Source organism: Stylophora pistillata, chromosome 7, assembly GCF_964205215.1.
Source record: "Stylophora pistillata chromosome 7, jaStyPist1.2, whole genome shotgun sequence".
In the NCBI taxonomy this organism is placed as follows: Eukaryota; Metazoa; Cnidaria; class Anthozoa; order Scleractinia; family Pocilloporidae; genus Stylophora; species Stylophora pistillata.
The window spans coordinates 19921546-19934650 of record NC_142525.1 but is presented as its reverse complement, the minus strand read 5'-3'; the positions used below and the strand labels follow the sequence as shown (position 1 = coordinate 19934650).

General features: G+C 39.1%; 1 protein-coding gene across 1 annotated transcript in view; it reads right to left on the bottom strand.

The window, feature by feature from the left end:
* The window catches only part of LOC111330853 (E3 ubiquitin-protein ligase TRIP12), a 42498-nt gene that overhangs the window by 8474 nt on the left and 20919 nt on the right, over positions 1-13105 (bottom strand). The window contains exons 23-45 of the mRNA XM_022935817.2: positions 12847-12896; positions 12500-12528; positions 12054-12262; positions 11068-11654; positions 10591-10819; positions 10375-10444; positions 10161-10267; positions 9766-9792; positions 9584-9669; positions 9241-9325; positions 7834-7866; positions 5852-5923; positions 5515-5561; positions 5379-5421; positions 5048-5134; positions 4896-4943; positions 4578-4609; positions 4069-4096; positions 3953-3984; positions 3742-3823; positions 2903-2985; positions 1327-1442; positions 1188-1247 (exon numbers count right to left, since the gene is read on the bottom strand). Of these exons, the coding sequence (XP_022791552.2) occupies positions 1188-1247; positions 1327-1442; positions 2903-2985; positions 3742-3823; positions 3953-3984; positions 4069-4096; positions 4578-4609; positions 4896-4943; positions 5048-5134; positions 5379-5421; positions 5515-5561; positions 5852-5923; positions 7834-7866; positions 9241-9325; positions 9584-9669; positions 9766-9792; positions 10161-10267; positions 10375-10444; positions 10591-10819; positions 11068-11654; positions 12054-12262; positions 12500-12528; positions 12847-12896 (2242 nt within the window). The remainder of the gene's footprint in view (positions 1-1187; positions 1248-1326; positions 1443-2902; positions 2986-3741; positions 3824-3952; positions 3985-4068; positions 4097-4577; positions 4610-4895; positions 4944-5047; positions 5135-5378; positions 5422-5514; positions 5562-5851; positions 5924-7833; positions 7867-9240; positions 9326-9583; positions 9670-9765; positions 9793-10160; positions 10268-10374; positions 10445-10590; positions 10820-11067; positions 11655-12053; positions 12263-12499; positions 12529-12846; positions 12897-13105) is intronic.

Genomic DNA, 13105 nt, shown 5'->3' with positions numbered 1-13105 from the left:
TAGTTTATGTAGCCCTAAAATTTTATTACAGTTTCTGAAAGAAGAAAGCTTCTTTTAGGTAATGGTTATTGTCTCAGTTTATGGAGCCATGTAACAATGGCCGATTTTAGTCGCCAAAGTTGAGCTATGTTTTGATGGCTAAAATTTTACCTGAATTAGAAAATTCGTAAAAAAGTCGTTTTCAAAGATATCTTGGAAAAAATACTTCAGAACCTTTGAAAAACATCCCTTGTTTTAAAATTGTTATGCAGTTTCCGAATCGAATTGCTGGCGAAATAAGTATTTTTTCGGCCGTTATCGTGAGGTGAACTATTTCACCGGGAAAACACGGTTATGAACCCCCAATACACAAGATGCCACCGTTCTCCCAAAACAATTTTTTTTTCGGTATTTTTGATATTTTTCCGTAACTACGGCCATTCATACCTATGTTCCGGCAAAGTTTGAAAAAATCTATATTTTTTTATTTCCATCACCTCTGCTCGACTTTTACAGACGACCACTCTTAAAATCTAAATACATTAAGGAGGAAGGTAACCACAGTCCAAGAGGAAATTCTGGAAGTTCCAAGCAGATGCCATCGAATCAGTCCTTCGCATGATTTAAACGCGATTTCTCTCTCTCCGACGACCCGCAACGACGATAACAGCAGGAAAAAAAAACTCCAAAATCAGGAAAAGTTTTTGACCAAATTTCATCCAAGGGCACTGTACTCCTTTGCATACAACGAAAGCTGTAGGTACATAATGAGCCTGACAATATAGCTTAGATATGATCAAAGGTAGTAATCTGGATCTTGTGGTGTAAGTGTATTTCAAGAGTGAACTTCAATTACAAGCGCCTAAAATCAAATTTTTTCATACATTCGACAAAAAAAACCCGACAAATATAAATCCGAGATACTTTGGAACATTGAGGGCCGATTATTCAAACGACGTTTACCCAACGCTTGTGAAAGTCGATCTCTAAGCAATGTTTAAAATTTGAAATCGATTATTTAAACGCTGTTTGACCTTAAGGATATTGTAAATATAAGTAAATTTAGTTGCTGAAAGTCCTTTGATAACAGAATTGTGCCTTACAAATAAAATAGGACTGTTACAAGCAAAAGTTTTATGGTTTAAGAGTAAAAGGTGATTCATTGGCTAAACAACGCTTGACTATTTTATGTTTTTTTTTTAACTTACCAAAGCATCCAGGTTCACAAGCCACGAGGAGCTGACCAAGAGACATTTCATTTTCAGATTCTTCATAAAAAATTAAAAATACTTGAGTTAAATATAAGCCTGTGAGGAACAAGTCTGATTTCATACATCAAATGTTTACCATCTTCTTTCCATGTTTTCCTGGAGGCTCGTGAAGCCGTTCCACTGGCCCCACACTTAGATTTACTACTGTTGACAGTTTGCTGCTCCTTTTGGTTTTGGCTAAGAGGTCGAAACCTGAAGAAATATAATTACGATAACAACTGTTAAATTCTAATGCAGTAAATGGTTTGAACTCGGGGGTAACATGTGAAGGTGTAGTCTGATCGTCCGGGTGAGTGTAGTCCTGAGAAGGACTGTTGTCGGTGGTAGTGACTGACGTTTCGACAACCTGTGCGGAAGTCATCATCAGAGTCAAGAAAGAAAGAAAGAAAATGGCAAACTTCCTTTTCTAGACTGCCTGGTAAGCCACAACGACAACTCATTACGGACGACAGTTTACAGGAAACCGACACACACTGACAGATTACTAGACGAGTCATCCTACAACCCTACATCACACAAAGCCACAACTATCAGAACTCTAACACGACGCGCACAACTAGTATGCGACTCGACAGACAGCTTATCCGACGAGAACAAATACCTTCACCGTGTTTTTACGAAGAACAACTACAACAAAGACTTCATCCGACGAAACACTCACCGACCCACTACCACTACCGAAACAAACGACACCGCAACCCCTTTCACTACAGCAACCATGCCGTACATAAAAGGCATGTCTGAAAACATCTCGCGCATCTTACTATCCTTCAATATCCGCGTCGCCCACAAACCCATCACCACACTACGTCAGTTACTAACCAACGTTAAAGACAAAGACGAACCGAGGAACAGACAGGGAACGATTTATAAGATCAATTGTTCCGACTGCCAAGCCTCCTACATCGGTGAGACTGGCAGAAACCTCACAACAAGACTGACTGAACACAGACGGGCGACGAGAAAAGGTGATGTCAGCAATCACATTGCTGAACACCATCGACTTACCAACCACAACATTGACTGGGACTCTGCGCAATGCCTAACCTACAGCACTGACTATTTTCAACGACTGACTCTGGAAAGCTGGTTTACTAACTTAGAACAGACTCCCCTAAACAGATGTCAACAACTACCCGCTCCATACAAACGACTCATTCACGACATAAACATCACAAACGACCGAAAAAGAACGACCTAACTTTAACGACAGATCGAAACAGACCAATCACGACCGACTTACGTCACTTGAGTCTTACAGCCAATAACATCACGGCAAAACCAACCGATCATTTCACACGAACTGGAATAAGAACATTCTACTGACAACAATCATTCACTTGACTCTGATGATGACTTCCGCACAGGTTGTGGAAACGTCAGTCACTACCACCGACAACAGTCCTTCTCAGGACTACACTCACCCGGACGATCAGACTACACCTTCACATGTTAAATTCTAGTTTAAATCCTCCCTGCAAAAACGACCGCCCTGCAGAGCAGTGCTCTACAATTAGTTGATAACGAGTAAAACTAACGACGCCTTACTTCTCGGCACGAATTCTGATCATTTTAGTGTTAGCGTAGATCAAACGGTGTCAGGTTTTCTCGATGTTTCACGGATGTCCGCACACACGAAAGACTGGACTTACCATATCGTATGGGTAGAGACCCAAATACTGGGTCTGCCAAGGATGCCACCATGGTCATCATCAAAGTCTTTGTCCTCATCACACTAAAACATGAAATAGCATCATTTTTAGTAAGATTTAGTTAAAGGAAAAGTATTTCAAGGCAAAAAGCTTGATGTCTATCTTCCTTTGTGATCCATCAAATATTTTTGCTCGCACGCGGTTGATCTAAGCGCATCACGTGACCAAATGCCCCCCTCCCCCCCATATAACTGGAGGATAGCCAAGGACATCACCTAGGTGATATTACCCAATTTTGAAACCTAACGTCCACTACAATAGGTCTTAATTTAAAATTTCATTCAAGATGTAAGAGCGTTATGTGCTTGTTGCAAAAGAGGGGAAAAATTTGTTTGCCTATAAATCATACCAGAGAAAACTCAAATGAAAAAATCTTAAGCTGCAAACAGTAAGCTGTTCGTAGAAAAAAAATTTTTCTGCGCGTTTCCGTTGCATTGCTTGTGTATTTGTCCTTGGACATTACCTGTTCCTCAAAGCTCAGAGTTTTCCTTGAGCTTCGCTCTCGGAAAATTGTTCGCATGTTGGAACAAATAATGTCCGCGAAAAAATATCCGAGCATGTTTTCGCGCCAAATAGAGGTTATTGTTTCCGTATTCTCCAGTTCTGTTCAGAAATAACCATGTTAATTTTTTCCCTCCGCACGTTTCAACAATAACAGACAGTGCACGCATGTGTCATGCAACTCATAATATCAAGAAAGTTACCAACGAGTGCACAAAAAAACTATCTTATTAAACATGTATTTCAACGAATCGGTGGACGCCAGGTAATGAAAGTACCTGACCATACTGCTTGATAGCCTGATAAACTGTCATGTTGTAGGGAAGAAGGTGGTCTCCCAATAAAATCTCCAGTTGATGCCTGCATGAACAAACACAGTTCGTTGAAAAAAACATAAAATGCAAAGGTTACTCTCACGATGACAAGAAGTTAGAACCAACAGTGTCTACAACTAGAATCAGTATTTCAGTGTAATGTCAAGTATGATACCTTGAGTTGTTTTGACCTTGCAGTTCAGTTGCCTGTTAAGAACAAAACGTAAACCATAAGTTTTCAACGAATGCAACATTAAACAAGGAACAATGAGGAAGATTTTCCCTACTTACCAAAGACTCGTCAATGTCATCATCAGACCTAAGAAATGAAACACGCAATATTGATCATTAATGATAACGTTTGAGCATGGATGGTGAAAATTAAGTCTCATTCAAAAGAGAAATATCTGACAGCATCTAATTGCTGTTACTGCTGCGCTACTAGCTTCAATTACTTCGACCAATGTCACCTTGATCTATGCGAGCACTAAGATTTATAATCTATCGAAATGAATCATTTCACAACTACACATTGGTCATGAGATGGTAGATTAACCCAAGGTGGAACGAAGCAAAAACACGGCTAAAATCATCATATAAAATAAATCCAAAAACAATCATTTGTCCACATGATTTTATTGAACATCACCACCAAATATAGATCAATCTTAAACATAACTGTATCGGTGAGTTTTAGTTTAGCCGTAGAATAATGCATTCGGCCTCTAAAGAGCTCTGGAATTGAAATAATGAATTGTCCAGGTAGCCTCTATCAGTGTTTGCTAACCCCAGTAGCTTACCCGTCATCCTCACTTCCCTCATCTTCTGGATTCTGCAAGAGGTCCAAAATATCGTGCATTCAGACACGGCGATTTAAAACAAACCATTTGAAGTTTATTCAGGGGAAGTCTTAAACAGCATTATTAAGTGTCTAACGATTACTTTTAAAAACGAATTTTTGACACTACTAAATAAAAATATATCCTTCCATTATTCTTTACTCGTTTGCTTGTTCTAAGCGTGTACTGGTGGCATTCTGTAATTTTGGGCAAATAAACCTACTGGTTTCATTTCAGCTAAAATAAAAACCTTAACGATAAAGAGACAGGTCAACGAACCTGTCGTTTTTTCCCGTATCCCCGAACAACAAGGTATCTCTCAATAGCCTGAAAACGAAAAAAGGAGAAGCGAGTGAGGAAGAGGCTAAATTAAAAAAAAAACAGTGTATGGAGAACAACAGGTTTCATTGAAATTAAAAGACAATTGATACCTGAACAAGAGCAAGTGGATCAATTTTGACTGGTCCACGTTTCCACTGTCGTAACCCTTCACAGTCTGGGTGTCTTTGTAAAAGGCACTGTATGTAGAGCGTATGAGCAGTTTATATCAATTTTTCATAAATTTCAGCAAACCAAATGTGAGTTTTAAGTAACTTGTGTATTGCATTTTATCGGAAGCTCATGACCTAGAACAGGGCTATAGGCTTCTGATGTTATATAACTTCACTCAAACACACCAAAAGTGCCATACAAATTTAGGAAATAGTTGGACATTCCGAAAGCAGTTAATGAGGTGTATGTAATATGAAAAATTAAACAAACCTTGATTTGGTGAGAACTGAAAAATCTTAGAGCTTGCGATCCTCTAAGAAAAAACCATAAAAGGTGTGAGTGACATCAATTACTTTTTATCATTACAAATCATGATAATAATTGAAGTACGTTAAATGAAGCGCACCTTGCTCCAACTGCCCCTCCCGGTGTATCATGAACTTTGACTGGGAGCTGGTGAAAGAAGGGACGCATTGTTAGTCAATTAACCTCCTATGAAGAGATGCTGAGGGATGTGTATACACTGACTCATTGAAAAACACAAATGAACCACCTGGACATCCTGATTTTGTTTGAGTGCATTTAGTTAAGTTAGAATCTTACGCTTTGCCTATTTATTACATTACCATAGATAGAGTTGACAATAGTGTGCATTGTAACAAAATTTTCTATACATGAAAAAACTACGAATAAGATTTTATCCAGAGACAGATAAATGTTTTTTTTATAAAATATTGACTGACTTGTTCTAACTGGTTGATGCACAAGTGAAGTTTCTGTATCAGGGCAGCCATGGGCGCTACATTAGGTTTAGTCTGCCAAAAAAAAAAAAAAAAACAATTAATACAGAATGATTTTGACAACTGTAACATACATTTTAGCATCATCATTGCTTCAACTCGAATAACCTGAGAGCTCATCTTTACAATGTGTCATATGATGTGCTCGTTTTAGCCATTACTCACTCCACAAAGCTAATAGACCACCTCACTCACTCCACAAAGCTAATAGACCACCTCACTCACTCCACAAAGTTAATACACCACCTCACTCACTCCACAAAGCTAATGGACCACCTCACTCACTCCACAAAGCTAATACACCACCTCACTCACTCCACAAAGCTAATACACCACCTCACTCACTCCACAAAGCTAATACACCACCTCACTCACTCCACAAAGCTAATAGACCACCTCACTCACTCCACAAAGCTAATGCACCACCTCACTCACTCCACAAAGCTAATAGACCACCTCACTCACTCCACAAAGCTAATACACCACCTCACTCACTCCACAAAGCTAATAGACCACCTCACTCACTCCACAAAGTTAATACACCACCTCACTCACTCCACAAAGCTAATACACCACCTCACTCACTCCAATAAGCTAATACACCACCTCACTCACTCCACAAAGCTAATACACCACCTCACTCACTCCACAAAGCTAATACACCACCTCACTCACTCCACAAAGCTAATACACCACCTCACTCACTCCACAAAGCTAATGGACCACCTCACTCACTCCACAAAGCTAATACACCACCTCACTCACTCCACAAAGCTAATACACCACCTCACTCACTCCACAAAGCTAATGGACCACCTCACTCACTCCACATAGCTAATGGACCACCTCACTCACTCCACAAAGCTAATAGACCACCTCACTCACTCCACAAAGCTAATACACCACCTCACTCACTCCACAAAGCTAATGGACCACCTCACTCACTCCACAAAGCTAATAGACCACCTCACTCACTCCACAAAGCTAATAGACCACCTCACTCACTCCACAAAGTTAATACACCACCTCACTCACTCCACAAAGCTAATGGACCACCTCACTCACTCCACAAAGCTAATACACCACCTCACTCACTCCACAAAGCTAATACACCACCTCACTCACTCCACAAAGCTAATACACCACCTCACTCACTCCACAAAGCTAATAGACCACCTCACTCACTCCACAAAGCTAATGCACCACCTCACTCACTCCACAAAGCTAATAGACCACCTCACTCACTCCACAAAGCTAATACACCACCTCACTCACTCCACAAAGCTAATAGACCACCTCACTCACTCCACAAAGTTAATACACCACCTCACTCACTCCACAAAGCTAATACACCACCTCACTCACTCCAATAAGCTAATACACCACCTCACTCACTCCACAAAGCTAATACACCACCTCACTCACTCCACAAAGCTAATACACCACCTCACTCACTCCACAAAGCTAATACACCACCTCACTCACTCCACAAAGCTAATGGACCACCTCACTCACTCCACAAAGCTAATACACCACCTCACTCACTCCACAAAGCTAATACACCACCTCACTCACTCCACAAAGCTAATGGACCACCTCACTCACTCCACAAAGCTAATGGACCACCTCACTCACTCCACAAAGCTAATAGACCACCTCACTCACTCCACAAAGCTAATACACCACCTCACTCACTCCACAAAGCTAATGGACCACCTCACTCACTCCACAAAGCTAATACACCACCTCACTCACTCCACAAAGCTAATAGACCACCTCAAATGGAAATTCCATTGTTCGAAAGCGAATTTTAAAGGGAAGTGAGGAAGGATCATACTTTACTACATAGAAAAAAAGAACACTGATCACAGAGATAATATAACGTACACACATGAATATGTGTCTGGGAAGAAAAATATATCTACCGTGATCTTTAAATCTCCAGGGGAACTTGTTTCCTGCACAGAAAAAAAAAATGATTCATGAGCGTGTAATAATTTCTTCTTCTTTTCACTGGTTATTTATTAGTGCAGTCCAGAAGCGTTTAGAAAAATGCTACAGAATATTAAAGTTGAACCTGTATTGAACACTATACCAAACCGTCACCCCGCATTAAGCAGTCAGTTTTCAAAGTCCCAGATTCGTTTGGTGTACTTTTGACCTCTATCAAGCAGGTAAGCGGTCACCTCTATTGAGCAGTCACCTCTATCAAGCAGGTAAGTGGTCACCTCTATTCAGCAATCACCTCTATTAAGTAGGTAAGCAGTCACCTCTATTAAGCAGGTAAGCAGTCACCTCTATTGAGAAATCACCTCTATTAAGCAGGTAAGCGGTCACCTCTATTAAGCAGATAAGCGGTCACCTCTATTGATCAATCACCTCAATAAAGCAGGTAAGCAGTCACCTCTATTCAGCAATCACCTCTATTAAACAGGTAAGCGGTCACCTCTATTAAGTAGGTAAGCAGTCGCCTCTATTCAGCAATCACCTCTATTAAGCAGGTAAGCGGTCACCTCTATTAAGCAGGTAAGCAGTCGCCTCTATTCAGCAATCACCTCTATTAAGCAGGTAAGCGGTCACCTCTATTAAGCAGGTAAGCAGTCGCCTCTATTCAGCAATCACCTCTATTAAGCAGGTAAGCGGTCACCTCTATTCAGCAGGTAAGTGGTCGCCTCTATTGAGCAGTCACCTCTATTACGCAGGTAAGCGGTTACCTCTATTAAGCTGGTAAGCGGTCACCTCTATTCAGCAGTCACCTCTATTAAGTAGGTAAGCAGTCACCTCTATTCAGTAGTCACCTCTATTAAGCAGGTAAGCAGTCACCTCTATTCAGCAATCACCTTTATTAAGCAGGTAAGCGGTCGCCTCTATTCAGCAGTCACCTCTATTAAGCAGGTAAGAGGTCACCTCTATTCAGCAATCACCTCTATTAAGCAGGTAAGCTGTCACCTCTATTCAGCAATCACCTCTATTAAGCAGTTGTGGTCACCCTTTACAAAATCCCAACGGCCTGTTGTTTTTGCCCTTCACTGAATTGTCACTGAGAGGCAGTTTAATCAAATAACACTAAAAATACTATTTCAAGTAATTTTCAACCAGTCTTTCTCTCCCAAAATCAAAATAAGTAGTATTTTTGAGCAAGATTCTGCACATTAAATGATCAATTATTGCATAAAGTGGCATTGTTTATTGGTTTTTTTTTTTTTAATAATACCCCTAATCTGTGTGACCTGTATTTAGTGGTCACCCTGTAGCAAGCCACAATTACCTGCAGTTGAACATTTAATACAGGTTTGACTGTACTTATGAATTGTGAAATTGATAACACTTACTGGAAGTCCCATAAACACATGGAAAAATATTCTGAGCCGTGTTTCTTGAGGAAGGGCATCATTAACTTCTGTAGATGTTAGATATCTGGATAAAAAGGAAAAAAGCCAGAGTTGACTGAAATTCTCTAAAACTAGGTTTCATTCAATCGACTGTGAATGTGCCATACGCAACATAAAATAAATGAGTATGTAAGTGCATGACTGTAAGGCAATCTCTTCCCTTACGGGGTAACATTAGCTGATATCAAATTGTTCTACTGGAGAAAAACTAATTTCCGAAAAAAGTTTTGAAATGAAGATTAGAACTTTGATGTACCGGTAATACGCAAATTAAGAAACATACCTAAGAAGATTTGGTACCAGTCCACTATGGAGGATCTCAAATGCACATGCACTGTTGTCTTCATTAGTTAGCACAGCGGAGACTTCCTGGTTACACAAATAAAACCTCATATTGATTTAAAATTCAACTGAAAGCATGTTAATCAATGTACTAAATTAACACTTTTAACTCAGACAACTCACCTCTAGTGCTGGAATAAATGTTTCTTTCTGAAAAGACAACACCAAATAGCATACTTAGAACTGCAACTTACTATAACTATGTCTTTGCCTGCATAGCATACACTTGATTGATTCAAATAAAGGTTATTTGGAGAGGCAAATGCAAACAAGACACAAAGAGTCTCCCTCCATGTCTCCACTCCCAAGTATAACTTTAACTTATATGCTTGGTGTAAGCCTCCTATGCAAGCTAACAATATCCCAGATCAAGACAGATTAACACAGTGCCTCAAGTGCCTCATCAAGAACACGTTTGTTTATCTCTCACAATCATATCAATAGCAACATAATACAAAGTACTTCTTTGCCTAGAAATACATAACATCATTAACAGAGTCTTAGTTTTCAAAGCTTACATCTAAAGCCAACTCCTCTGAAGCACTCTTTAACTGTCGAAGTACACTAAGTGCTGGGTGAGAGTCTCCCTTCTGCTGATCAAAATACTCAGCACAAAACTTGGTTGCTGTTGGTAAAAATCAAGTTTTCCATTGGTTAAGCAGCAGTGAAAAAGTAATACAATATTACTGTGGTTAAATACCAGATGACAATTGACAATAACTATACATGTACCTTGATCTTTAATCCAAGCCAAAATTTTTTCTCTGTTCTCTGAAAGGCTGCTTGCAACAGATGTTTCCAGCTTTAGAAAAACAGATGCAGTATTTATGATTAGCAAAATGCTTTTTATTATGTTACATTTGGCAGTGAGGTAAATATCAATCATATTTTAAAAGACTGCCCATAAAACTTAAAAACAAAAAACACAATCCATCAAACAAGTTCCACCTTTGCTGGTCGCTCCGAAAGAACTGCAGATTTGGAGTTAAGTCTGGTTGACACTTGAGAGGCCAGAAAAGCAGCCCTGCTCTCATGAAGTATTGTCTTTGAAGAGGGAATTCCAATTTGGTCTCTATTTATCTCGACATGTGCTTCTGATGTGCTGGGAAAACTACTGGCCTTTCCTCTGCCAGGCCTTTTTGAATAACGTTTCCTCCGCAACACATCTCCCAGTCTCCTGTAATGTGAAAGTTCATACAATCAAGAAACCTATTGTATGTTATTTGTTGGGTGAACAATACACATTGGGAAAAACTGTGCCCAAGGTCTAAGGTATGGCTCAAGGCCACAAGCAAGGGACATTTTTAAGAGAGGAGGAACAAGTATTAATTGTAAATTAGATGCAAAAATACTACTTTTGATAACATTTTTGATGTATACCATTACTAAATTAAATGCAAGTCTTTTTATAGAGATATATCTGACCTGGTAACTGGTAATGACTGCGCATTTTCTGTCGCTCTCTGTCCAGGGTTTTCAATTTCACTAGTATCTACCAGGCACTCTGATGAGCAGTTTTTTCCTGATAACTTTGATTTAGTAGCCAAAAGACCATTGGCCAAATCTCTAACTCTGTGCATCACTCCTTCCCTTCTGAATGATACATGAAAAACATCCGGCATTTTTTGCATGACAATTTCAGCCATTTGAAGAGCATTAGTTATGACTCTCAAGTCATTTGATTGAAGCATTCCCCCTATCAAGCTGGAGATGGGGTGTCTTTTAAGAACCACTCCCAACAGATCAGGAGGGGCATGACACAGCACCCTCAAAATAGCATTCACACATTTGTGTCTCACTGCAGGTCCAACAGAAGAGCTGAATATCTTGTATAAAGCAGAAAACATAACACAAGTGTACGATGAAGCTAGCTTGGTATCTTCACATAAAACAACTAAACGTTCATCACTCTTGGTGATTTTTGTTTCCTCTGTCTTAGACTGTGCTGTAGATGTTTCACTTCCTCCTGGACATCGCTGTATCTGTCTTGAAGTACCTGTGTCTTCATTTGTCTGTAGAGTGAAAGTAACAGCATACAGTCCACTTTGATTCAAATTCTACAAGATTGACAAACAGCCTTAAATAACTTCAAAACCCTCAAGAAATAAAATTTTGTACAATTCAGACTTAGTTTTACAATGTTGTGTAAGGTAATATTAAAATCAATATTTATGAGAACACAATAGTATAAAAAAAGATCTGAGTCCACTTAGGAAACATTAACCAAATGCAATTGTCATTCTACATTGAGACAAGTGAAGTACTTATATAAATTGAAAAGTTACACCATTTACTACATGTAGGTTCATTATTGAGGAATTTCATGCAAAACGCTAGAATCACTACAACAATTTCTTTTCAAATCTAATTTTATGACCAAATTTTTAATTAGGTACATAATCTCGGGATACCTGCTGCATGCTGTTAAAGTCAACAGTGTAAGTTCTTCCCAGTGTAGTGAGAGTAAGCTCATCCTCTCCACTCTGGTATGCAGCCTCAATAATCTTGCTGTCAATCCATGAATATGTGTGCCACAGTCCCCTATCATCTCTCCACTGCCACAGTCCTTGTTCAGCCTTCTGCTGTGGTTTGCACAGCAGAGCATCAACTGAGAAGATACCTGTAATCAAAGCTTCAGACTTAGACAAGAGTACCTCACTATAAACCTGCACTGTGAGCTGCCACAAATAGGGAAATCATCCACCTAATGTAGTAAGCCTGCTAAGGAAGAATTGTACATGTTGCAAGACAAACATTTCTCAGTGATAAGTTGAGAGGCTTTCACAAGAACTTTCAAAATAACACAGCCATAACTATCAATTATGTTTACCCAACTGTGTACACTGCAAGAACTTACCATCTGATGGCAAATTTGGTAGAAGTTCACTGTTGAGAAAAGTGAAATCAACTGTTTAGTCTTAATTTCATGGTAATCTGTGAAACAAATTGGATCTGAGTTAATGTATCAAGAAAGGTTATAAGAAATCCTTTGAAGAGGGAAATATAGTAGAAGGTCACTACCTCAAACTGGCTAGGGAAAAGAAAATCAGCTCGAAGAATTTTTAAGTTGATAGTGAATGACAGGAAAATGTCACATTTGGGAAAAGTTTTTGTTAATGTGAGGCTCAAGTTAAACGATTTTGATTTTCTAGCTAACAGATGTAATTAATGAAAAATGTGTAAAATTAATTTCTGAAAACAAACCTGATAAAAGAAGTTATTTCAAAGAATTCTTGTGGGCTTCTTGACAACAACTACAAAAAGAAATAATTTGTTACAAATTAAAGCATTATAAATTATAGTGACTGAAAGACATCTAAAATCTTTTCCCCATGGTATGAAAGTCAGATTTTTTAATTACATCACCCATGAAGGTTAGAGTTCTTGCTTTATATGCACACTACAGACACACTTCATTTCATACAAATCAAACTAGCAACATAAATTGCATTACAAAGGAAAC